This window comes from Hypanus sabinus, chromosome 20, assembly GCF_030144855.1.
Source record: "Hypanus sabinus isolate sHypSab1 chromosome 20, sHypSab1.hap1, whole genome shotgun sequence".
Taxonomy (NCBI): Eukaryota; Metazoa; Chordata; class Chondrichthyes; order Myliobatiformes; family Dasyatidae; genus Hypanus; species Hypanus sabinus.
In genome coordinates this window covers 37,838,231-37,865,947 of record NC_082725.1, presented here as the reverse complement: position 1 = coordinate 37,865,947, position 27,717 = coordinate 37,838,231, and the positions used below count along the sequence as shown (strand labels likewise).

Below are 27,717 nucleotides of genomic sequence, written 5' to 3'. Positions count from 1 at the left end.
ACAACACGTAGCTCTGGGCGAGACTCTTCATCTTGGCTGTACCCAGGTGTCCTTCATGCACACCTTCTAACACTCTGGTGCGCAGTTTAGAGGGAATCACAATATAAGATCCACACACCAGCATTCTTTGACATACCGACAATTGGTCTCATCTCACTGAGAACTCCGCCAACATAGGGTGACCATGAGCTTGTCATCCTGGCATGGTGATTTCACAGGCTTTTCACAATGTCGGGTCATTCCTTGTTTCCCTTTGTATTTCGGGATTTGCTACCGGCAACTGGTCCACCAATGTGGTGTGGACTACTTCTGCCTGATCACAGAATGAAGACTTTTCTTCAGCTGCCAATAGAGGAACAAGTGACAAGCCATCAGTGTCGCTGTGTGGTTTGGTACCCTTGAACTCTATGTCATTAGAGTGGACTCCTAGGAATAGTGCCCAACGTTGTTACCAGGTAGCAGTCATCACTGGAATTCCCTTCCTGGGTTTGAAAATGGGCACAAGAGGCTGTTGACCTGTCACTAGCTAAACCTTTGTCTGTAGAGGTAGTGGTGAAACTTCTTTATCCCCCGTACTAGACGGCCGCACATACAACAGATCAATATGTAGTGTTAAGTGGGGGTCGTTGCTTGAAAAGAAATAGATCCATACATTACAGTATCTACATTTTCGGTATCTTTTAATGAGAATTGATAAGTAAAGTGAAAAATAATGGCCTGCTTTAATATTTAAACCACCACAGCTTCATGAAATTCCAGAGTCTTTTGCATTTCAGCACCCAATTTCCATGTAGCAAGCTCTGACAAACAGTAATGACCGGACTCGTTTGGCAGACATTATTTTGCATGCCATATAATAGATGACTGTTGTAATGGAACAGTGCACTGTCAGTATTACTTTGAAGTACTTGTCTTGGTCATGCACTTGAGCTTGAAATCACAGCCCCCTGACCTGGAAAAGAGAGCTATCGCTGAGCCAGGTTCTTAACAATGTGAATTGTTAAGCTGGTTCTTTGCTTTAAGGAATGATATGATTAACATGCTATCTGGTAATCCTTGCTAGATTTTAGAAATGATTGAATTGTACTGGCGCGCTGTAACTCTGGACTCACTCATACTTAACCATTTGCTCTAACTCCAACTCTACCCTCTTAAATAACTTATCCCTTCAGCCTGCTCACGAGAGGAAGGACTAGCCTATTAAGTCTTTTCTGATAGTTGTAACTGCAAAGTAATACAGGAAGTCCCCACGTTATGATCAGTTTCTGTTTTCAAGTGTAATCCAAACTGTTTGTAAATCAGAGATGAACAGAAACAGCTGTGATGAGAGCTACTGTCAGCTAACCTCATTAACTCAGTGAACGAGCGAGTCTGCATCTTGTTCCGCTCGGCTAGACGCAGTCCCCCATTTTTTGTTGCTTAAGGGGAGTAGTGGTGCGGAGGGATGCAGGAGGAGCAGAATGGTGGGGTGGAGAGAGATGACACATGGAAATGCCCCATCTCCACCCAGCAGAAGATGCATGTAGTTCTGTACCAGCCGTCAAATCCATCCCCACCAACCCTGCTGGCCTCCCGAATGCTCATGGTGAAGTACAGATATCCGTAAATCAGGCATTTGTAACCGGATCAGGATCTGTACACAAACAGGAGAAAATCTGCAGGTGCTGGGAATCAGTCCTGATGGCGGGTTTCAGCCTGAAATGTTGACTGTATGCTCTTTCTCATAGATGTGATCTGGCCTGCTGAGTTCCTTCAGCATTTTGTGTGAAGGATATATGCTCAACCCTTAAAGAGTTTCAATAATATACTGGGGCAGGGGGAAATCGTAGCACTTCTTCCTCATTTGTTGAAAAAAACTTGATACCTAGTGAATTATGTTTAAGTTTCTTTAAGGAAGAGCTATAAAACAATTTCTGAAGGAATCTGTTGTTTGCAGATATTTTAATACTTTGCTGTAATAAGAGGAGAACTGAAGAATTAATACTCTGAGGCTTGGCGCCTCTGTACTAAGAGCCTTTTGTATTTAGAATCTCTTTTTAAAGTTAATCTCCAACCCAAAGAGCTTAATCTTTTACTTTGTGTGGTAATCTTTTTCTAGACTTGTCCTTGTGCTGTTATTGGGCAGTAGTTGACTGAGCTAGCAATCTTATTAGAATTCTGACATGCAAACTAAATGAATCAGAGATTTAGTGACATCCTGCAAGAATCACAAACATCCCTTGAGCCAGGTGCAGTTAATGGTTAACTGCTTAACAGAGTAAACAGTTAAAAAAGGTACACAGTTTGCATGTACAGTTGCCAAGGTAGCAATGGGATTCTTATTTACATGTCAAACCTGTGTCCTGAGGCTTAATGAGCTTGATTTGCTTCCAGTCACTTGGATCACTTTTTGCAACTTGGGTTTTCGCTAACGATAGGTGACTTTACCTCTCAGCCTCAGTCTGTATTTTCACTCTTCTCTCTTCCACCTGCCTGCCATTCATTTTCAACTGGATCCGCATTTTTCTCAGCGGCTCTTATTCCATCCCTTCCCTTCCCCAATTTATGCTGGCTATCCCCTCTCTATCTTTCAGACAAGATGGGAAGTTTTTTGACCCAAATCATTGACTGTCCATTGCCTTCCACAGATGCTGTCTGATAGGCTTGGGAATTCCTCTTACTCTTTGCCAACTCATTGTCCTGAAACTAACTAAACTAAAGTGCTGATTAACTGTCTTGAAATGTCATTACATGACTTGGTGTGAAATTTTGTCTGATGGCTCTTAAGTCACATCTACGGACAGTTGAACTTAGTCACATCTGATTTGACACATGCTTTATTTCTTTATTGAGCATCCTTTTATTAATCTTTTTTAAGGAAGTAATTTGATCATCTCACTGTGTATTTAGATTCTACAACCCTTTTGGCTTGTTGAGAAGCCCAGTTTGGAACTGCTCTGTTGTTGTCAATTACTAGCTCGTGACTCCACAAACCATTTTTGAGCTGTAGGCTGTAGAGGAAGTTTAGCCAATAAAGTACAATGCAAGAAAAGCTTCTTAAGCAAGGGCAATGGGTTTCGTTCATTTGTTTAAAAGATGAATAACAGGAGCTATGGCTGTGAAACTTGAAAGGCTGAATTGTTTCAGTGACCTTTGTTTCTTTAATGCAAGTTGGAGTCAATATTGTTTCATTGCATAATTGAAATGAAATGGAAATCTATCACACCAGAAATTTCATTAATGCTTTACTGACATCTCATGTTTCAGCCTATTAGAAAATCAGATAAGTGGGACCTCCTGTTATAAGCTATCACTTTGCTCTTTGAAAGTATCATTGCTAGTTTTTTTTCCAGAGAAATAAGAAATTAGAATGTTGGAATCTGGTGCAAAAAATAAACTGCTGAAGTAAAAACTTCAACTTGTCAGGCAGCATGTATGGGAGCTTAAAGGCATGAAGAGTCAGGTTAAGACCCTACATCGGGACTCAATGTTTTTGATGAAGGGTTGACTTGCATCTTTTGTTTCTCTAGATAAAGCCTGATCTGCTGAGCTCTTCCACCACTATTTCTCTTGCCACTAAGAAGCCCTGTGCTAGATATTGTGGTTTCAAGTTCCTCACCAAATTTGAGAGCACAGTTCAAGAATATACTTGTTCTGCAATGCACACAGCCTGCTGTATTGTCAATTGAGTCATTAAGCCAAGGGCCTGTCTATGCCTTTAGGTGGACAGGAGAGATGCCATGCTTCATTTGAAGAGGCAGAGTTCTCCCTTCTGCATCTTGCCCAACAATTAATTGCTTCTTATAGCCAACCCACAGATAATGAGAAACATTAGCTGGCCTTTCATTTCATTTTTGTCTGTGGGGGTTTGCTTGTGGTGACTGGCTGTTGTCTTTCTCTGTGACGGGGTGGCATACTGGTGCAGCTCGAAGAGCTGACTACCTCTCAGCACAAATCCTTACTTTGGACACTCTGTGCGGTATTTGCTTGTTCACTCTTTGACGGCATGGGTTTCCACTGCATGCTCTGGTTTCCTCCCACGTCCCAGAGATGTGTGGGTTGGTTGATAATTGGCCACTGTAATTTCCTCCAGCATGTAGGATCTGGAGGGAGTTGATGGGAATGTGGTGAGGAAGAAAAACTGGATTAGTGTAAATGGGTGCTTGATGGCCAACTTGGATTAGATGCGTTAAAGCGCCTGTTTCCATACTGTGTGCCATTCTAACAGTTTATGTTAGTAGACTGTGAGAACTTCAAGAAATCCTGAGGCTCTGAAAGATGCTGGTTAAGTGCAAGTGCTTTCTACCGACACCTGCCTCGACCTTTCATGAGAGAGCTGCCTTTTTACAACAGCGTGTGAACCAATGACAAACAAGAGAAATTCTGCAGATGCTGGAAATCCATGTAACTTGTGTGAATCAAACTTCAGACCCCTCCACCCCCATCCCTAATGTGCAGCTAGTTCTGAAGGTTTCTGCATCAGAGAACGTGTCTTGGGAAATGCAACAAAGCACTCCCACCTCCACAAATCACAATAGCATATTGGAAATTAATTCAGTGATGTTATAGCTGATATTAATGATGTTAATAGACCACTCAGGAGAAATCAGGTAATGTAATTTTGAAGTGTGCCTTTTGTTTGATACTCCCATTTTAAACTAGGTTTTTAAAGACCTACGAATTTATCACTAACAAACATTAAACTGTGCAAACATGTTTTAATTCCTATATGTGCGAAGTTTAACATAACCCTTTATTCTGAATCTCTTTAGGTATTTCTTCCACACCGTGGTGTCTGCAGTTCTCGGCATTCTGCTGATTGCAGTAGTTGTCGTTTATGTTTTCATCCAGCAGTTTGTAAATCCTGCAGAACTCCGCACGGCTCCGCAGTTTAAAGGTATGTGCGATTTAAAAGTAGCATTGAGTTTGTCACAAAAATTGAGAGTTTGTGATTGTTCCTGATAACAGCCACATCTGCTGCTGTACATCCCTGATAGGTCTGTTGGCAGAAATTACAATGTAACTGCTTTTTGAGGGGTGTGTTAAATACACATGTCACACACACACGTACCCTGAAGTGAGTAAACACGAGGAAATCCGCAGATGCTGGAAATTCAAACATCACACACAGAATGCTGGTGGAACGCAGCAGGCCAGGCAGCATCCATAAGGAGAAGCGCTGTCGACGTTTCGGGCTGAGACCCTTCGTCAGGACTAACTGAAAGGAAAGATACTAAGAGATTTGAAAGTATTGGGGGGACGGGGAATTGCGAAATGATAGGAGAAGACTGGAGCGGGTGGGATGAAGCTAAGAGCTGGAAAGGTGATTGGCGAAAGTGATACAGAGCTGGAGAAGGGAAAGGATCATGGGACGGGAAGCCTCAGGAAAAAGAAAGGGGGAGGCGGGAAGCACCAGAAGGAGTTGGAGAACAGGCAGAGTGATGGGCAGAGAGAGAAAAAAAACAACTAATTATTGTCAGGGATGGGATAAGAAGGGGAGGAGGGGCATTAACGGAAGTTAGAGAAGTCAATGTCGACAGTGCTTCTCCTTATAGATGCTCCCTGAAGTGAATGTCTTTATTTTTCTTGATTTTCTAGAGGAGGGGGCAAGTGTGGAGATGTTCTGAGGGAGCATCCTTGTGCACGTTATTGCACTCTGGAATTCTCCTTCGTGAACTGCCAACAATTAAAGATGCTACATAAATAAACACTTTGGCCCTCACTGGAACAGTTAGTGTGTTTTACATTCCAGTTCAGAACTCATGAACTTGTCTCAGTGACGAATGAAGTCTTCTCGGTCTTCCAGCCAGGTTCAGGTATCGATTATAACCAACATTTCGATGACAAACTCTGCCATCTTCTTCAGGGATGGCAGAGTTTGGCATTGAAATGTCGGTTATAATCGATGCCTGTGAAGCCTGAGAATTGTTTATTCGTCATGTACACCAGGAAAGCACTTGATCCTTTTGTCACAGTGACGTTGGGAGCCAGAGTACATTTGCCAATTCTTGTACTTTAGGAACGATTGCAATCTCTTTGTTCTCTCCTCCCCACTCTCATTTCCCAACCCATCTAGAACTGTGCATGTCATCGAAATGTTGGATTTGTTCCTCCTCCCACAGGTGCTGCCTGACTCACTGAGTATCTCTAGTATTTTCTACACACATTTCATATTTGCAGCCTCAGTGTTTTGCCTTGTTGTTTTTCATCTGTCTGCTCTTTAATACCCAGCTGGTTATTGTGACTTTAAAGATTTTGCTGTAGGGAACTAGTATGGTACCACATTTTTAAAGCAGCTTAGTTTTATTTAACCCTGACAATGGTGACATTTTATCTCACCCTAATGTCCATCATAAAGGACCTCCAGCACCCAGGACATGCCCTCTTCTCATTGTTACTATCAGGAAGGAGATACAGAAGCGTGAAGTGATTCAGGAACAGCTTCTTCCCCTCTGCCATCCGATTTCTAAATGGACATTGAAGCTTTGAGCACTACCTCACTGCATTTTTCTTTGTTTTTTTTGCAGTACTTATTTTATCTTAACTATTTAGAAGACATATACTTTAATTCAGTTTTTTCTCTATATTTATATATCAGTATTTCATTGTACTTCTGTTATAAAGTTTACAAATTTCATGACATATGCCAGTGATATTAAACCTGATTATGATTCTAATGCTCTAGCTATTGAGGGTATATACTATGGTAAATGATTTTTTTTTGTTGAATAGGATTCTTTGCGGTATTTTGTACTTTTCACTGTGCCAGTATACTATTCATAGTAGCAGTGAATAGGTGCTTCCAAACAAGGTTCTCAAGGCACGGGCCTTCACTGGAAGAAGACTGCATCGAGAAGAGACCATTTCAGCCCCAAAGGATCTACATTCACTCTGAGTGAATGGGTTCTGGAGAAGGACATTAGTCATCCAGGGGCAAGGCTGATCATAGATGACCTTGTTGACCATCCAGCCTGTCTCATGATAATATAGAACACAGGACAGTACAGACCCTTTGACCCATGAAGTGCCAAACTTACTAAATATTGAAACTAATACCTTCTACCTACACAATGTCCACATCCCTCTGTTTTCTGCATGTTCATGTGCCTTTGTAAGAACCTCTTAAACACATCTCTTTATTTCCACTACCACTCCCAGCGGTGCATCAGTGCATTCCAGGCACACCCCCCACCCCCCCACCACTCTGCGTTTATTAAAAAAAAATAATCTCGCTTGAACTTGCCCACTCTCCCCTATATACTCTGTCATGTCATTGAAACCGCGTGGTCTGCAGGTGAGATAAAAAAGATAAGAAAATCTCCAGAATTATTTGAAGTGCAAGAACATTTCTTAATCTCATAGGAGGCTATTGGCACACTGAGTCTTTGCCTCTGCTTGTTGCAGTTGTGTCAGTTTTATTTCCCCATTTATATCTTGGGAACACTTTCTCTCTTGTTCACTGGCTCCACCCTGTTTCCTCTATCAGCCAACTATGCAAGTGGTAATTTATGGGAACCAATTAATTTGGCAATTAGGTTATAAGTGCCTGGAGGAAGGTCATTGTAATTACAGGGAGAACATACAGAGATCACGTACAGCATCTGAAATCAGGAACCATGCCCTTCTCTGCCCAGTATACAGTAGCTAAAATAAATTTTCCAAGCTCTCTAATATTCCCATCACTTAAGTCTCTTGTGATAACTATATTTTATGTATCTTCTCTGCAGCTTTATCTGCTCAGTGACTTCTATTAATCTCACTTTATGTCAGAAGGGATTTTGAGTAAGAAAGCTTTCTTGAACATAGGCAAGAGGCAAGCTTTCCATTCTTCTCCAACAGCATTAACTTGAAAGCTTGCTGGTTTATGAGATATCTGTACACAAGAAGCCCTGAGCTGCAGACAGACAGACAGACATACTTTATTGATCCTGAGGGAAATTGGGTTTCGTTACAGCCGCAGCAACCAAGAATAGTGAAGAAATATAGCAATAGAAAATCATAAATAATTAAATAATAAGTTCATCATGCCAAGTGGAAATAAGTCCAGGACCAGCCTATTGGCTCAGGGTGTCTGACACTCCGAGGGAGGAGTTGTAAAGTTTGATGGCTACAGGTAGGAATGACCTCCTATGATGCTCAGTGTTACATCTTGGTGGAATGAGTCTCTGGCTGAACGTACTCCTGTGTTTAACCAGTACATTATGGAGGCTAATTGTTGCAACTCAACCTGGTTGGATGTGTGTATCTCTGGTGTTTCTTCCAGCTGCTCTGTTTGGTCAAAAAAATTTTATTCTCCTTTTCCCAATTTACTTTTCTCACTTTAAAAAAGGGTATTCTAATATATGATTACTCTGCCACTGATCTGGACAAGCTTAATAGATCAGCTAGTTGTACTTTGTCCCCTTTGATTCTTTCACTGCCATTGGCAATTTGGCTACAAGTTATAAAAGTTCATGTAGTGAAAATTTGCCTGTACAGAATTCAGTACTCCACCACAAAGTCTAAGATACAGAGTTAATCCACTTCAGGTGTCTTTTTTTTCCAGCTTTCCTAACTTGATGCATACACAGATGATGTGGCATTGCATCATGGAAAATTGCAATATTGGTGGAGGGGCAAGTAGTGTTGTGGAAACTGGTAGGATGCAGAAGGACTTAGACAGATTAGGAGAATGGGAAAGAAAGTAACAAATGAAATACAATGTTGGAAAATGGATGTTCATGCACCTTGGTAGTAGAAATAAATGTGCAGACTATTTTCTAAACAGGGAGAAAATCCAGGAATCTGAATGCAGAGGGGCTTGGGAGTCCTTGTGCAGAACACTCTGAAGGTTAACTTGCAGGTTGAGTCGGTGGTGAGGAAGGCAAATGCCATGTTAGCATTCATTTCAAGAGGTCTGGAATACAAGAGCAAGGATGTGATGCTGGGGCTTTATAAGGCACTGGTGAAGCCTCCCCTTCACTGTTGTGAACAGTTTTGGGTCCCTCAGCTTAAAAAAGATGTGCTGGCATTGGAGAGGGTCCAGAAGGGGTTCACAAGGATGATTCCAGGAATGAAAGGGTTATCATACAAGGAATGTTTGATGGCTCTGGGTCTGTACTCAATAGAATTCAGAAGGATAAGGGGGGATCTCATTGAAGCCTTTTGAATGTTGAAAGGCCTAGACGGAGTAGATGTGGAAAGGATGTTTCCCATGGTGAGAGAGTCTAGGACAAGAGGACACAGCCTCAAGATAGAGGGGCACCCTTTCAAAACAGATGCAGAGAACTTTCTTTAGCCAATGGGTGGTGAATCTGTGGAATTTGTTGCCACATGCAGCTGTGGAGGCCAGGTTGTTGGGTGTATTTAAGGCAGAGATTGATAGGTTCCTGATTGGACATGGCATCAAAGATAACATGGAGAAGGCCGGGAACTGCGGTCGAGAAGGAGAAGAAAACTAAAGTATCACCCATGATTGAATGGCGGAGCAGACTTGATGGGCCAGATGGCCTACTTCTGCTCCTATGTCTTATGGTCTAATATGGAGAGTTTTCCGGAACACAGCCACCTCCCTCCTATATGGAGGTTGTATGTAGTATGCTTTGAAATTCCCCAAGCCCCTCTTCCTCTCCCTTCTTCACTGACTTTCCCTCAAGCCATTGACACTCTGATCTAACCCATTTGCTCAGTCTCAGATTGTGTTGAATCTGCCTGTGGAACACCAAGGGATGTTTTACTCAATTAAAAATGTATTGTTACGTAGTCTAAGAAACAACCTGTGCTGTTTGTCACATGAGATGGCAAGTCAAAGAATTCTGACTCAAACCTTTCACATATAAAATGGATCAGAAGTGCAAATGCCCTCGATGAACTTATCTGCTGCTTATGTGGAGCAGAGAAATGAGGATAGAATCAAAATGTCTCTGATATTTCCCTCTATACTTCCCTCCATTCATCTTAACATTAAATGCCCTTGCATTAGCCATTTCTGCTCTGGGATAAAGTCTCCGGCTGCCCCCTCATTCTATGTCTCTTATCTTGAACACCTCTATCAAGTCACCTCTCATCCTCCTTCGCTCCAAAAAGAAAAGGTTTAACTCACTCAACATATCCTCATCAGGCATTTTGCAAACGTGAAATAGTTGATATGATTTTTAGGCATGTTATAATTGAGCCAGTAGTACTGTGTATAATAACTGTGTTTTTCTTTATTTACGCAGATGTTCAAGGAAACAACACTTGGTTGGCATTTTTGCCCATTGCTCCCGTGGAAACGTCACAGGTTGGAATTTTGGTCATAGCAGGAATCACCATCATTCTCAGTCTTGCTTCGCTGATGTTACTTGGTCATCTGCTGTGCTTTCACATTTATTTATGTGAGTGTGGAGCGATTCAGATTTAATTTGTCATTTCAAGATTTGCTGTTATTGCTAAGGTTTGTTTTCTGTGGGACAGGCGGGAGAAAAATTATAAGATTGTTCTAGATTTCAGACTGTTACCAAGAGGCAGATTCTAGATCTTAGCTTGTTGCCAAGAGGCTGTGTTCTCCATTTTAGACGGTTGCAGAGAAACTGTGTTCTGGACTATTGTTTTTCTGGAGGGACCTGGACCAGTTGGGTGGTGGAGGTGGAGGAGTGCAGTCACTGACAGGGGAGGCTCTCTCTTTGGTCTCTGATAACAGTGATCCCTTTAGAGAACACAGGTTAGCCCACATGTAGTTTCTGCATTCCTGAACACTGCAGGCTTGCAGCTAGTTGAATTCAGCCAGTTTCAGTAAACTATTTTGAATGTTATTCCTGTGCTTTTCTAGTCTTCAAGAAGCTGAGCACTTACGAATACATTGTACGAGAGCGTCACAATCAGGACATTCGAGATCATGGGAAAGATCCTGAGTCTGCACACACTGCATCAGCTCGCATGACTGCGCTTCAGGTACGGTGCAAAAGAGACTGAATAATTTTTGTACTAAACTCTAAAGCTAAACTATATTAAAGCAGACGATTCACTCTCTCCTCCCACCACATTTTAAATCTACTCCTCATTTTTTTTTCCCCCAGTCCTGTTAAAGGGTTTCGGTCTGAAACATCGATTGTACTTTTTCTCCACCATAGATGCTGCCTGGCCTGCTGAGTTTCTCCAGCACGTTGTGTGTTGCTCTGATTCCCAGCATCTGCAGATTTTCTCTTGTTTGTTAAAGCAGGGCTTTATGTTTCATACTGGGACTTAATAAGAAATTGTACAGACAAAAGCCTCCTGGACAAAAGCCCACCCAATTGAAAAAATGCTACGGAGTCTCGATACAAAAGGCAGGTTCCTTTGTAGCCTTCAAGACAAGTAAATATGTATTTATAGCGACGTACTACATACAGAGCTAGAGACAACATGCAGGCGGTAAGTCGATTCGAGACTAGTTTATTCAAACTTCACAATGCTGGCATTTAATCCCTAGCGCCCGCCCTCTCCGGGTGGAAATGACGTCAGAGGTGCATTACCAAAGTCTCTCCCCACGCGCTGGCTATTTGTGAGCCGGTTTACCTGCGCAGAAAGTGAGAAAGTGGGTCGCCACATAACTCCCCCCCCCCCCCCCAAGAACCGGTGATACACCCCCCAATGTCCACAGTCTGGATCAGCCTCTGTTTGGGAGGTCTGCCTCTGCACTGCGGTGCCTGAACCTCGACCGGCTGCATCAAGTCCACATGGGCTGGTTTGAGTCGGTCCACCGTGAAAACCTCCTCTCTCCTCCCAATGTCCAGAACGTACGTGGACCCGTTGTTGTTGGTCACCTTGAACGGCCCCTCATACAGCCGCTGTAGTGGTGCCCGGTGTCTGCCCCTTCATACAAACACAAACTTACAGTTCTGCAGGTCTTTGGGTACATGGGTCGGGGTCCGTCCGTGCTGTGAAGTTGGTATGGGAGCCAGGTTGCCGAGCCTTTCACGTAGTCTGTCCAGGACTGCTGCGGGTTCTTCCTCTTGCCCCCTTGGGGCTGGTATGAACTCTCCTGGGACAGCCAGGGGTGCGCCGCACACCAACTCGGCAGACGAGGCGTATAGATCCTCTTCGGGCGCTGTGTGAATTCCAAGCAGGACACAGGGAAGCTCGTCCACCCAGTTAGGTCCTCTTGGGTGGGCCACGAGAGCCGACTTCAAGTGATGGTGGAAGCGTTCCACCAGTCCGTTCGACTGTGGGTGGTAGGCAGTAGTGTGGTGTAGCTGCGTTCCCAACAGGCTGGCCTCAGCCGACCACAGGCTGAAGGTGAACTGGGCGCCTCTGTTGGGGGTAATGTGGGCCGGTACCACGAAGCGTGCTACCCAGGTTGCACTCAGTGCTCGGGCGCAGGAATTGGCAGATGTGTCGGTGAGCGGGACCGCCTCTGGCCACCTCGTGAACCGGTCTACCATGGTTAGGAGGTACCGCGCTCCTCGGGACACTGGTATGGGGCCCGTGATATCCACATGAATGTGGTCGAACCTCCAGTGGGTGGGTTCGAACTGCTGCGGCGGGGCTTTAGTTTGCCGCTGCACCTTGGCTGTTTGGCACTGCGCGCACGTTCTGGCCCATTCACTGATCTGCTTGCGAAGTCCGTGCCACGCGAACTTGCTGGAGACCAGCCGGACGGTTGTCCTGATAGATGGGTGCGCCAAACCGTGTATGGAGTCGAAAACTCGCCACCTCCAGGCTGCTGGGACGATGGGACGAGGTTGGCCGGTAGCCACGTCGCACAGAAGGGTCCTATCACCTGGGCCTACGAGGAAGTCCTGCAGCTGCAAATGTGAGACTGCGGTCCTGTAGCTGGGCATCTTGTCGTCTGTCTGCTGCGCCTCCGGCAGTGCTGCATAGTCCACCCCCAGGGACAGGGCCTGGACAGCTGGTCTGGAGAGTGCGTCCGCCAAGACGTTGTCCTTTCCCGAGACATGCTGGATGTCCGTCATGTACTCAGATATGTAGGACAGATGTCGCTGCTGGCGAGCCGACCAGAGATCGGACACCTTCGTGAATGCGAAGGTCAACGGTTTGTGGTCCATGAACGTGGTGAACGGCCTGCCTTCTAAGAAGTACCTGAAATGCCGGATTGCCAGATACAGTGCCAACAGCTCCCGGTCGAAAGCACTGTACTTGAGTTCAGGTGGTCGTAGGTGCTTGCTGAAGAACGCCAGGGGTTGCCAGCTCCCCTCGATGAGTTACTCCAGCACCCCACCGACTGCTGTGTCGGATGCGTCCACTGTGAGGGCGGTCGAAACGTCCGTTCTGGGGTGCACCAGCATCGTGGCATCTGCCAAGGCTTCCTTGGCTTTAACGAAAGTGGCCGTGGCCTCCTCGTCCCAAGTAATGTCCTTGCCTTTACCCGACATCAGGGTGTACAAAGGGCGCATGATATGGGCTGCTGAGGGGAGGAAACGGTGGTAGAAGTTCACCATATCAATGAATTCCTGCAGACCTTTGACCACGTTGGGCCGGGCAAAGTGGCGGATCGCGTCTAACTTGGCGGCAGAGGTGTTGCCCCGTCTTTGGTAATCCTGTGGCCCAGGAAGTCAATGGTATTTGGCTGGGTTGATCGTGAGGCCGAAATCACTCAGGCAGGAGTAGAGCTGGCGGAGGTGGGACTGATGCTCCTGGCGACTACTGCTGGCTATAAGGATGTCGGCCAAATAGATGAACGCAAAGTCCAGGTCGCGTCCCACTGCGTCCATTAGCCACTGGAACATCTGTGTGGCATTCTTCAGGCCGAACGGCATTCGGGGGAACTCGAACAGGCCGAACGGGGTGATGAGTGCTGTTTTGGGGATGTCTTCAGGGTGCACCGGGATTTGATGGTATCCCTGGACGAGGTCTACTTTGGAAAATATTCTTGCCCCGTGCAGGTTTGCTGCAAAGTCCTGTATGTGTGGCACGGGGTAGCGGTCTGGAGTGGTAGCCTCGTTCAGTCTGCGGTAGTCGCCGCATGGTCTCCACCCTCCGGCTGCTTTGGGCACCACGTGCAGGGGCTGTCGGACCTCCGTACGATCCCCAATTCCTCCATCCTCTTGAACTCCTCCTTCGTCAGACGGAGCTTTTCTGGGGGGAGCCTTCGTGCATGGCCATGGAGAGGTGGTCCCTGGGTCGGGATGTGGTGATGTACCCCGTGTCTGGGCATGGCTGCCGTGAACTGCGGTGCCAGAATCGATGGAAAGTCCACCAGGATTCTGGTGAATTGGTTGTTTGACAGCGTGATGGAGTCCAGGTGTGGGGCCGGCAACTTGGCTTCACCCAGGAAAAGTGTCTGGAAAGTCTCGGCATGTACCAGTCTTTTCCCTTGCAAGTCGACCAGCAGGCTGTGAGCTCGCAAGAAGTCCGCCCCCAGGAGTGGTTGGGCCACCGCGGCCAGTGTGAAGTCCCATGTGAACCGGCTGGCGCTGAACTGCAGCTGCACTGTGCGGGTGCCGTAGGTCCATATCGTGCTGCTGTTTGTGGCCCTCAGGGTGGGTCCTGGCTTCCTGTTGCGGGTGTTGTACCCCATTGGAGGCAAGACGCTGATTTCCACTCCGGTGTCAACCAAGAAGCGGCGTCCTGACTGTTTGTCCCAGACGTACAAGAGGCTGTCCTGGTGGTCAGCCGTCATAGTCATTAGCGGCAGCTGGCCCTGGCCCTGGCCCTTGCAGGGCAGGCAACAACGGCCGGCTTTTGTGCCCCACCGCTGGTGGTAGAAACATCACTGTTCACTGTCCTCCTCACTCCTGCCTCTGTGTTGTGTGCGCCCCCCTGCTGGGCCTGGTCTGGTCTGCTGTTGGGCGCGTGGCCTGGCAATCTGACCGATTGACGCCACGCTCTCCCTCTTGGCTTTCCACAGCACGTTTGCCCGGGCCGCCACCTTCCGGGGGTTGCTGAAATCTGCGTCAGCCAGCAGCAGATGTATGTCCTCGGGCAGCTCTCTAGGAACGCCTGCTCAAGCATGAGGCAGGGCTTGTGCCCTTCAGCCAGGGCCAGCATCTCGTTCATCAATGCTGATGGCAGTCTGTCTCCCAAACCGTCCAGGTGAAGCAGGCGGGCACCCCGCTCACGCCGTGAGAGGCCAAAAGTCCCAATGAGCAGCACTTTGAATGCTTCATATTTGCGTTCTTCCGGGGGCGACTGTATGAAATTCGCAACCTGGGCGGCTGTCTCCTGGTCAAGGGCGCTCACCATGTGGTAGTAACGCGTGGAATCATAGGATATCTGCTGAATCTGGAACTGGGCTTCTGCTTGGCTAAACCACACGCGTGGTCGCAGCGTCCAGAAAGTCAGCAGCTTTAGCGAAACTGAGTGAACAGATGAAGAGTCGGTCATCTTTGGTCCAAATCTTTGGCAGAAATGACATCAGAGGTGCATTACCAAAGTCTCTCCCCGCACGCTGGCGATTTGTGAGCCGGTTCACCTGTGCAGAAAGTGGGTCGTCACATATTGAAGTAAAATTTGCGAGGCTACAGAGAATAGGGTGATGGATAGAAGAGGCCATTTACTTCTTGTTGAGAGCCAGCACAGACAGGGTGGGCTTTGTTGTAATCATTCTACAATTTTATATGTTCTGGATGCAGAGATTGCTTACAAATGATGTGCTGCACCGATGATGTGCTGTTAAATGAACCATTAAAAAACAGGAATATTACAAGAGAGAAAGAAAGAGCAGGTGTAGGTCAATTAGCCTGCCAAGTCTTCATTCGGTGCAATCGTCGATGATTCATTGTTGGTCTCCACAGCTTTCCCATTCTCATTCACTCCAGCTTGAATTTATTCAATGGCTTCGCAGTTTTGAATCTTTTCAACCTCACCCACAGATGTAACACTGCTTGTGTATTTTAGCAGCTGTATCCTTACACGAGACAATAAGCTCCTGTGCTAGGCATTAATGACACAGCAGTATTTCATTTGGAATAAATAAATGTAATTTGCTACATAATGTACAACACAACGCGCTTCAGGAGTGAGTGGCGAGGCAGCAATTGTGATGTGGGACGTCACCAAAGCCATAGATAAACATAATTGAATTTTGAGGTGTTTTTAGAGGGAGGATCGAAACATCCAGTCTCTTCCACCTTGTCTTAGACAGTCCTAAATGTTCCATTTCTTGCTTCACATTCTCTGCTTTTCCATAAGAGTTCTCACATTTCACAGAAAGGAATAATCTCCTGATGAAGTATCTTGGCCCGAATCGTTGACTCTTTATTCCTTTCCATAGATGCTGCCTTAGCTGCTGAGTTCCTCCAGCATTTTGTGTGTGTTGCCTTGGATTTGCAGCATCTGCAAATGTTCTTGTGCTTGTGTCTCACATTTCATGTTGATTTTGATATATCTTGCTGCGGACAATAGCCTGATGAGACTCACCTACCGTACATGAGTGTCTCTACTGAGTGAGGAAATGTTGCCTGTGGGGAGGACCACCTCCACACTTTTGTTCCTATTCTTTTCTCTATCTGTGACCATGATTTGTTCTTGGCAAATTTTTCTACAGAAGTGGTTTGCTGCTCTTCAGAGGTTGTCTGCCTGGCATCAGTGGTCGCATAGTCAGGACTTGAGATGTGCACCAGCTGCTCATACGACCATCCACCTGCTGCTCCCATGGCTTCATGTGATGCTGATTTTTTGTTTTTTTTTGGGGGGGGGGGGTTTAAGCAGGTGCTACACACTTCCCCAGGGTGACCTGCAGACTAGCAGAGGGATGGAGTGCCTTGCACCTCCTTAGCTGGAGACATATTTCCACCGTGCCCCTGTACCTCATATCCCCTATCACTGTAATGATTTCTTGTGATCTACAGCGGTCCTTTGACCCTTTCTTCCCCCAAGCTATCAGAATCCTCAATACCCGAAGCCTGGACTGACACCTTGCCCTATTGTCCTGTTTATTATTTATTGTAATGCCTGCACTGTTTTTGTGCACTTTATGTAGTCCAGTGTAGGTCTGTAGTCTAGTGTAGCTTTCTCTGTTTTTTTTATTATGTAGTTCAGTCTAGTTTCTTGTACTGTGTCATGTAACACCATGGTCCTGAAAAACGTTGTCTCATTTTTACTATGCACTGTACCAGCAGTTATGATCAAAATGACAATAAAAGTTGACTTGACTTGATTCTTGCAAGGTATCATTAAAAACTTCTATATATTCTTCACTGCTGTCAGCTGTCGAAGCATCTGCTACTGTTACTGAAATGTTTGTAAGTTGCCCTCAGAGTTTCACAGGCAGTGCCCTATCTGATAATGCCCAGTATCCCATAAGGCTTTTGCTTCTTTTAGCATCTAATATTATTTCCACACCTCCTTCCCGTTTATCACCATTTAAACAGCTCAGTTTGTAATAATCAGAATTGAAACATCCAGTCACTTTTCACCTTATCTCGCACAGTGCTGTGAACACAGCGCTGAAAGCTACTTCTAAAGCAGGGGTTCCCAACCCTTTTTTTATGCCATGCAGCCTTTCTGTGGACCCCATGTTCTAAAGAGAAGTTCCAAGAAATGCTTGATAAAGTCATTCAAGAAAGTTCAAAGAGAAGATTGATCATCAACTGCAAGAAGACTGAATGTATGGTTGTCACAAAAAATAAAGAAATACGGAACTGCGAACTGAAAGTGGGCAATGAAACAATTAAACAAACATGATAGTTCAATTACTTAGGGAGCACGACACATCTGATGGTAGGGCTGATGTTGAAATTAGAGGAAAGATTGGGATTGCTAAATGCACGTTCAAGCGTTGAGCAAAATACTAAAGTATAACTTAATTTCTATGGGTACGAAACTCAGTGTGCTACGTTTATCCCACACTAACATATGGAAGTGCATGCTGGACAATTTTAAAGCAAAATGAAGGAAGAATTGAAGCTGCAGAGATGTGATTTTTTTTGGAGAAGAATGATGGAAATATCATTTAAGATTAACAAATGAAGTATTGCAAAAAGCTGGAATAAGAAAAGAGCTGATATCATCAATCAGGAAATGGTAGCTGGAATTTCTGGGACATTTACTGAGGAAAGAGAAGCTCAGACATCTTGCATTGACAGGAAAATCTGATGGAAGAAAAAGTCATGATTGACTGCATATGACCTTCATGAGTTACATCAAGAGGTAGACAGGCAAAAGTTTTGAAGAGCTTCTAAGAATTTGTCAGATTAAAGAGAGATGAAAGACCATGATTCATAGAACATAGAATAGTACAGCACATTACAGGTCCTTTGGCCCACAATGTTGTGCTGATCCTCAAACCCTGCTTCCCATATAACCCCCCACCTTAAATTCCTCCATATACCTGTCTAGTAGTCTCTTAAATTTCACCAGTGTATCTGCCTCCACCACTGACTCAGGCAGTGCATTCCACACAGTAACCACTCTCTGAGTGAAAAACCTTCCTCTAATATCCCCCTTGAACTTCCCTCCCCTTACCTTAAAGCCATGTCTTCTTGTACTGAGCAGTGGTGCCCTGGGGAAGAGGCGCTGGCTGTCCACTCTGTCTATTCCTCTTAATATCTTGTACACTTCTGTCATGTCTCCTCTCATCCTCCTTCTCTCCAAAGAGTAAAGCCCTAGCTCCCTTAATCTCTGATCACAATCCATACTCTTTAAACCAGGCAGCATCCTGGTAAATCTCCTCTGTACCCTTTCCAATGCTTCCACATCCTTTCTATAGTGAGGCGACCAGAACTGGACACAGTACTCCAAGTGTGGCCTAACTAGAGTTTTATAGAGCTGCATCATTACATCGCGTCTCTTAAACTCTATCCCTCGACTTATGAAAGCTAACACCCCATAAGCTTTCTTAACTACCCTATCTACCTGTGAAGCAACTTTCAGGGATCTGTGGACATGTACCCCCAGATCTCTCTGCTCCTCCACACTACCAAGTATCCTGCTATTTACTTTGTACTCTGCCTTGGAGTTTGTCCTTCCAAAGTGTACCACTTCACACTTCTCTGGGTTGAATTCAATCTGCCACTTCTCAGCCCACTTCTGCATCCTATCAATGTCTCTTTGCAACCTTCGACAATCCTCTACACTATCTATAACACCACCAACCTTTGTGTCATCTGCAAACTTGCCAACCCACCCTTCTACCCCCGCATCCAGGTCGTTAATAAAAGTCACAAAAAGTAGAGGTCCCAGAACAGATCCTTGTGGGACACCACTAGTCACAACCTTCCAATCTGAATGTACTCCCTCCTCCACGACCCTCTGCCTTCTGCAGGCAAGCCAATTCTGAATCCACCTGGCCAAACTTCCCTGGATCCCATGCCTTCTGACTTTCTGAATAAGCCTACTGTGGGGAACCTTGACAAATGCCTTAGTAAAATCCATGTAGATCACATCCACTGCACTACCCTCATCTATATGCCTGGTCACCTCCTCAAAGAACTCTATCAGGCTTGTTAGGCACGATCTGCCCTTCACAAAACCATGCTGACTGTCCCTGATCAGACTATGATTCCCTAAATGCCCATAGATCCTATCTCTAAGAATCTTTTCCAACAGCTTTCCCACCACAGACATAAGGCTCACTGGTCTGTAATTACCTGGACTATCTGTACTACCTTGAACAAGGGGACAACATTCCCCTCCCTCCAATCCTCCGGTACCATTCTCATGGACAACGAGGACATAAAGATCCTAGCCAGAGGTTCAGCAATCTCTTCCCTCGCCTCGTGGAGCAGCCTGGGGAATATTCCGTCAGGCTATGGGGGCTTATCCGTCCTAATGTATTTTAACAACTCCAACATCTCCTCTCCCTTAATATCAACATGCTCCAGAACATCAACCTCACTCATATTGTCCTCACCGTCATCAAGTTCCCTCTCAGTGGTGAATACCGAAGAGAAGTATTCATTGAGGACCTTGTTCACTTCCACAGCCTCCAGGCACATCTTCCCACTTTTATCTCTAGTCGGTCCTACCTTCACTCCTGTCATCCTTTTGTTCTTCACATAATTGAAGAATGCCTTGGGGTTTTCCTTTACCCTTCCTTTACCCATTCCCCATATCATGTGGCACAGCACATAATAATGACGATGATTTAGAAGCGGGGGGACACAATTAGACGGGCACAGGTTCAAGAGGAGTCATGTGGAGATGTGCGCATGAGAGTGGAAAATCTTACTGAACAGAGAAAGGCAGCATTCTGGATTTAAATTATGAGAAAGGGGGGTGGTGTTGGTATTACAGATTTTTCACATGTTTGTGTTAGGCTGCAGTAGTCCCAGTGGAGCTCCCTCTTTGTAGAGGTTATTTTTCTATTCTCTCTATTTTCATTGCAGGGTCTACCGGAATCCAAGTCTCAACCGGAAATAGAGGTCACCGCTTCTGCTCGATCAAGGTAAGCGGATCAAAGATGTGAAATGCTTGTGCTGCTCTCTTTGTGTATCAACCAATATGCCTGTATCCTCAGCAGTTAGGTGGTAAAATCTTGTATAAAATGCTTGCACCACAGACTCTGGAGTTTAAACTTGCACATTCAAGCTGAAGAAAGTTGATGTTAAGTTTGCAGTAGAATGGCTCCCATCATTCTGTCCCTTTGATGCATTTTCATGAGGCTGGGGTTAATCCCTTATTCACAATCCAATCCTTGTTCCATTTTTATAAAACTTCCACGGTTTGCTGTGACCTGTCAACGTCCAGTTTTAATTTCTGTTCATTCTGCATTTATGACAGTATAACTGTGTACCTGACTCTAGGGAAAGATCTCGGAGGGGATAGGTGTACTCTTCCAACTCTCTGTCTCTCATAACTGCAACTTGGTACTTCTGTGAGAAATTAGTTACCAAAATAGTCCTGGAGTAGAGTCTGTTGTCATGCAAAAACAACCTGCCAATTATTTAAGAGAATTTAGAAGTGAAGAAGTATAACACTGGATTCAGGATCTTTGGTGATTGGACAATATTTGGTTTTGATTTCCTGATATAGACCTGCGGAAGCTCCCTCCTCTGGAGGGCATAGTTTATTCCGTTTGCCAGCCACAGCTTATTTTCTGGTGCACTAGTGCCCCCTAATGAAAGATAGCGGGAAGGAATGTTGAAAGTAATATATAGTGAGGAGAAATCCGTAATGTTAGTAGATAATATTAACTCCAGCTAGACCAAAGTGATTGGATTACAAAACCTAGCATTTGTTACCTGATAAAGGAAAAATTGGAAATGAGAAGCAGTTTAATTTCTTTGTACACTGAAGGCCATAGGACATAGGAGCAGAATTAAGCCACTTGACCCATTGAGTCTGCTCTGCCATTCTATTTTGGCTGATTTATTATCTCTTTCAACTACATTCTCCTGCCTTCTTCCTGTAACCTCTGATATCTTTCCTAATCAAGAAGCTATCGGCCTCCACTTTAAATATACTCAATGACTTGGCCACGACAGCTGTCTGTGGCACTGGATTCCACAGAGTCACCATCCTCTGACTGAAGAAATCTCTCTTATCTCTGTTGTAAACGGACACCCCTCTATTCTGAGGCTGTGCCCTCTGGTCCTGGACTCAACCTCTCCATATCCACTTTCACTAGGCCTTTCAATAGGTTTCAATGAGATCCTTCTTCTTTCTTTTAAACTCCATTATGTTCAGGCCCAGAGCCATAAAACATACCTCATATGTTAGTTAACCCTATCATTCCTGTGAACGTACTATGGACCCTCTCTGGTGCCAGCACATAAGGGGTTCAAAACTGTTCACAATTTTCTAAGTGTGGTCTGACCAATGCCTCATAGAGCCTCAGCATTACATTCTTGCTCACGGTAGTGTAATCTTTAGCACAATGCTTCACAGTACCAGCTACTCGGGTTCAATTCCCGCGCTGCCTGTAAGGAGCTTCTACGTTCTCCCTGTGACCGCGTGGGTTTCCTCCCACAGTCCAAAGATGTACCAGTTATTAGGTTAATAGGTCATTGTAAATTGTCCCATGATTAAGCTAGTATTAAATTGGGGCCTATTCCATGTTGTTTCTCAATATGTAAATCTATATTTTACTCCTCTCGAAATTAATGCTAACGTTGCATTTGCCATCCTTATAATTGACTTAGCCTGCAAGGTCAATCTTTAGGGAATCCCACTTTGCATGTATGATTTTTGAATTTTCTCCCCATTTGAAAACAGTCTACACCCATTATTCCTTCTACCAAAGTGCATGATCATACACTTCCCTACACTATATTCAACTTGCCACTTCTTCGCCCATTCTCCCAATCTGTCTAAGTCCTTTTGCACACTTCCTGCTTCCTGAACACTACCAACCCCTCCACCTACCTTTGTATCATCTGCAAACTTGGCCACAAAGCCATAAATTCAGTTCTTATAAAATCCTACAGGAGGTGGTGGATTCATCACCGGCAAAGCCCTCCCAATCATTGAGCACAGCTACATGAAGCACTGTTGTAGAAAAGCAGCAGCATCTATTATCAGAGATCCACACCACCCAGGCCTTGCTCTTTTCTTGCTGCTGCCATCAGGTCGAAGGTACAAGAGCCACAGGACTCACACCTCCAGGTTCAAGAACAGTTACTACCCCACAACTGTCAGGCTCTTGAACAAAAGGGGATAACTGCACTCACTTAACCATCCACTGAGTTGTTCCCACAGCCAATTAAACTACTTTAAGGACTCCTTATCTTGTTATTCCATGTTCTAGTTATTATTGCTATTTATTTATATTTGTAATTGCACAGTTTGTTGCCTTCTACTTTCTAGTTGGTCTTTCATCAATTCTCTTGTAGTTACTGTTCTATAGATTTGCTGAGTATGTCCACAGGAAATGAATTTCTGGGTTGTGTGTGGTGACTTCTATGTACTCTGATAATAAAATTTACATTTAATTTTGTCATCCAAATTGTTGACAAGAAGTTGTCCCAATATCACAACCCCCTGTGGAACACCACTAGTCACTGGCAGCCAACCAGAATACACCCCCTTTATTTCCAATCTTTGCCTCCTACCAATCAGCTAATCGTCTATCGATGCCAGTATCTTTCCTGTAATGCCAATGGCTCTTACCTTGTTAAGCAGCATCATGTGCAGCACCTTATCCAAAGCTTTCTGAAAGTCCTTTGTCTATCCTGCCTGTTACTTCTTCAAATAACTTCAACCTTCAACAGATCTGTCAGACAGGATTCCCCTTAAGGAGACCATGCTGACTTTGGTCTATTTTATCACATGCCTCCAAGAATCCCAAAATATCATCTTTAATAATGGCTCCCAACATCTCCCAACCACTGAAGTCAGGCTCTATTCATCAGCCTTTTTCATTTTGTTCCCTCCCCCCCTCCTATAACTCTTCAACTCATTCCATTGCAATTTTTCCCTATCATGTCTGTCCTTCCTCACAGTCTCACTACACAATGCGTCGACTTGTATATTTAAATACTTCATCCCCTTGCCAAATAAGCGTAAATCCTCCCCAACAGCTCTAGCAAAACTGCCAGCAAGGATATTAGTCTCCCTCGTTCAGGTGTAGCCTGTCCTTTTTGTACAGATCGTACCTTTCCCAGAGAAGTTCCCATTGATCCAGAAATCTGAAACCCTGTCCTCTGGACCACTCCCTCAGTCACTCATTCATTTGTACTATCATCCTTTTCTTTCTCTGACTAGCACAAGGTACTGGGAGTAATCCAGAGATTATACCCTGCAGGTATTGTTCTTCAGCCTTTATCCCAGCTCCCTATACTTTTGTCCTTGGGTCCCTGACCTCTGGCTGCTCACCCTCACACTTGGTCTTCTGCAGATGCTCTGAGACGTTCTGGACCCTAACACTGGGGAGGCAACACATTATCCTGGTTTTGCTTTCATGGCTACAGTTCGGGTCCACCACCCAGTTTCCTATCACTATGTCTCAGGTGACTTTATCTTTCCCTGCTGAGCGTCAGAGCCGGCCACAGTGCCACTGACCTGACTGCTGCTGCTGTGCCTGTCATTCCCTCAGCAATAACCAAAGGGATATATTTGTTGGTGAGTGGAATGGCCCCAGGGGAACCCTACACTGACTGCTTACTCCCCTTAATTCTCCTGGTGGTCACCCACCTGCTGTCTGAAATCTCTGACTGGGTGTCTCCAGCCTCAGGAAAAGGCTCAGCTAAGAGGTTTTGAGTCTCCTGGATGATCTGTAGTCCATCCAACTCCAACTCCAGCTCAACTTCTTTGACCTTGTCAGTCAGGAGCTGAATTTGGGTGCGCTTCCTCAGTTTAGGTACCCTGAAATCCCATATCTCACAGGAGGAGCATTCTACTATCTGAAATAACATCTGCCTACACTTGTTAATCCATCTAATTTCACAAGCTTAAGTTCTAGCACGTGCCTGTTCTTGCCTAAATCTGGACACTCTGATCCTGTCCACTCCAACAATGGCCAATCCGTTTGCACCTCACTACTTTTTATTGGCTCCTGCCGCATGCCTAAAAGATCATAGTTATTGTAGCTGCTGAATAGTTCTGAAAGGCCTCAAGTTCTTTTTAAACCTCTCGTTGCCTCACCAACAGATAAACTCTTGTGATAATTGCTGCCCGTTGAAAAGGTTGCTGTTGTAACTTATATCTTCCATCCCTGGGTTCTTTTTGTGCAGAAAGTGGTTGGGGTAGAAATAGAAGTGTTCTGTAGAACCTTAACTTTGAAATAGCAAACTGTCCATGCCCAACTGGATGTCTGCTGAATTACATGCTCCACAGTTGTAGAATATTTCTGCTGAGAGCTCATTCTACTTGTACCTTGGCCACAAGTGAGTGCTTCCAATGACAAAAAATTCCAGGAACAAATCCAGTGGATGTAATTACTGGTTTAAAATTCAATTGATTTTGGGAAGAGTCAAAAGAAATAAAGTATTCGGATGGGATTTTTAAATCAAATGAATTACTCTGGTTATTTGTACAGACTTGTGAGACATCTCCTTTCTCCTCTCACTAGTGCTTTAAAATACCAAGATCAAGGTCCAGCTGCCAGCAGGTTGTCCAATGGAATCTGTCTAGAGGCTTCCAGTGTTTCTACAGCTATAAACTCTTCTCATAGTGGACAGGTATCTTTTAAGGTTTCGTTCCAACAGATCTTGATTGCTTATTAACACATGATTTTGCCAGGGCCAGAAGAATACAGTATTGAAAACAATTTTAAGACTATTTAATAATTTCCATTTTGGATTGCATGTGACTATCAACTGCCACTGCACATTAGGCTGACCTGCTAGTTATCTTTGATATTATTTAATATGACTGACTATTAAGGCTTGAAATCTAAGTAGATTGCAAGTTCTAACTCTGATTTCGACATATGATTACATGTGGGGCTGCAGGTGTGCTTCCTCCCATTGGACAGCGGCAAAGAAAGGTTTAGAAAACATTCTCATTTCTGATCAACATTGAATAAATGGGAAAGGTGCTTGTATGGTACCTCTCCAGATTCAGTTGGCCGTTTGTGCCCAAATAGCCCCATTTCCACACACTCTGACAAGATCCGTGTGTTGAAGGCTCCTTAGGGTAAGATTTATACCTGATATCTAGAGACAGATGAGATCTTACAGAAAACAAATAAAACTACAGGTGCTGGAATCTAAAAACAGAAATGCTGGGAAAACACAGCCAGCCAAGGGGTGTCTCTGGAAAGAGAAATTTAATTCCTGTTTCAGGTTGAAGGTACTTCATCAGGTATTTTGACAAACGTAAAAGAAACACAATGGGGAGCGAGCCATATTTTTTCCCGGGTCTCCTCAATTATTGATTAGGGTTGTGGCTGACCTTGTGGCCCAGGTTATTTTCCCTATTCAATATACACAGCCTCTCATTCTCAACTTTCAAAAAATATATCCCTTATTCTTAAAAAGAGAGTGGACACAGTCCACTGCATAGGGGGTTAAAAGTTAAACTGAGTTGTGTGAAAGAAGTTCCTCCATCGCATCATGGAGAGGAGAGAAGTTCTCCATAATGTCCTGGGCAATATCACTGTCGTTATCATCATTATGTGCCATGTCATGTTCTGTGGGTGATCATTATTCTTGGCAAATTTTTCTACAGAAATGGTTTGCCATTGCCTCCTTCTGGGCACTACACGGGTGACCCCAGCCATTATCAATGCTCTTCAAAGATTGTCTGGTGGTTGCATAACCAGGACTTGAGATATACACCCGTTGCTGATATGACCATGGCTTCATGTGACCCTGATTGGGGAGCACTAAGCAGGTGCTGCACCTTGCCCAAGGATGACCTGCAGGCTAGCAGAGGGAAAGAACACCTTACACTTCCCTTGGTAGAGACATATCTCCACCCTGCCACCCAATTATGATATACATCCCTCATTAAATTAAAAAAAATTATCTGGTCATTGCTAACCATAGCTGTTTCTAGCAATGGGTGTAAATTGGGGGATATATTTCCTACATTACAGCAATAGCTATGTTTTTAAATGACTTAATCAGCTGTAAAGCATTTGGGACCCTGAGAAGTGGTGAAAGGCACTAAGTTTCTGCAAGCCTTTCTTGCAGCAAAAGTTTGGAGAAGCTGCAGTTGGAATATTGTGTGTTATTCTGAATGTTGCATTGAGGAAGAATGTGGAGGCTTTGGAAATGGTACAGAAGAGGTTCACGGGGATGCTGCCTGGATCAGATGGTACGAGATGTAAGGAGAAGATGAACATTTGGGTTATTTTCAATGGATCATCGAAGACTGAGGGGAGATTTAATAGAAGTACACAGCATTTAATGAGGCGCATTGATAGGGTAAGGAATAACTGCTTTTCCCAGGATATAAATGTCAAAGAGAGGACATACACTTAAAGCGAGAGGCGGAAGTTCAAAGGAGACATGCAGGGTAATTTTTTTTTACCGTGTGTGGTGGGTGCGTGGAATGTGCTGCCAGGGGTAGTGGTGGAATATGTACAATATCATTCCATGTTCATAACATGACCATCATCTTCAACATAATGAAAATGTTCATATTCCATTCCACTCAATCTTTTCTCATGTGTCGATTTCTAGTCACTGAATATGAAGATCAAAAATGGCTCCAAAGGGGCCTTAAACTTCGATGAAACTAAGTTCACTTCTGAGAGAACATCCACTGGTAAGGAATAGATTTTTAGAAATTTTATCAGCAGTTCCAAAAAGATATTGTTCAGCTGGGTACAATGATAATGTGATGTATTCATGTGACTCCTTTCTATTAAGTATGAACTAGCCTGGCATGTTTTTACCTTCCACTTATTTATCTAGCGCTCCATTGAAAATTGTGATTAAATCTGATTCTCCAACTCTATTAGACAATGCTTTCCAGATCATCATAAATCATAAATCTGGCCCTCCTTGCAAGCAAAAATTGTTCTTTTTTTTTCTTTTGAAGCTCCCCATGATTTTGAATACTTTTGTTAAGTATTTAAGTATATGTTAAGTATTTTTGTTAAGTACTTTTGTAACATTCTCTCCTATTGCACTTCATTTGTTCTACACACCCTGCATTTTCTATTTCTGTCTCAGTTTTTGCTATTGCTCTTGGCTGCACTTGCATTTCTTTGCAATTATTAGATTCATGGGTTAGGGAAACGGGCTGTTATGGAGATGCGTCTTGTAACATGGAGAACTAAGATTCAAAAAGCAGCTTCTCTTATCCCCTGAACGCTGGTGAAAATAGCTTATTCCCATGCCATTATTATAGAGTTCTTTATCTCTTTTCAGGGATTGCAGCATTTAGAGTTTTTTAAAATCTAGATAGCATCTTTGATTTTGGTGGTGAATTTAAAAGCAGTATTGAATGTTGTTCAGAGATGTGCAAACAAAAATATAGATAATATCAGTCATCATCTGCTTGATGGGT

The 27,717-nt window shown here is 44.3% G+C and overlaps 1 protein-coding gene across 8 annotated transcripts in view; it reads left to right on the top strand.

Moving 5' to 3' along the window:
* zdhhc11 (zinc finger DHHC-type containing 11) overlaps positions 1-27,717 on the top strand; it is a 136,051-nt gene that overhangs the window by 102,549 nt on the left and 5,785 nt on the right. For all 8 annotated transcript variants that reach the window (XM_059945328.1, XM_059945331.1, XM_059945330.1 and 5 more), the window contains exons 5-10: positions 4,752-4,876; positions 10,179-10,334; positions 10,769-10,890; positions 20,205-20,263; positions 24,827-24,935; positions 26,886-26,970. In XM_059945328.1, the coding sequence (XP_059801311.1) occupies positions 4,752-4,876; positions 10,179-10,334; positions 10,769-10,890; positions 20,205-20,263; positions 24,827-24,935; positions 26,886-26,970 (656 nt within the window). The remainder of the gene's footprint in view (positions 1-4,751; positions 4,877-10,178; positions 10,335-10,768; positions 10,891-20,204; positions 20,264-24,826; positions 24,936-26,885; positions 26,971-27,717) is intronic.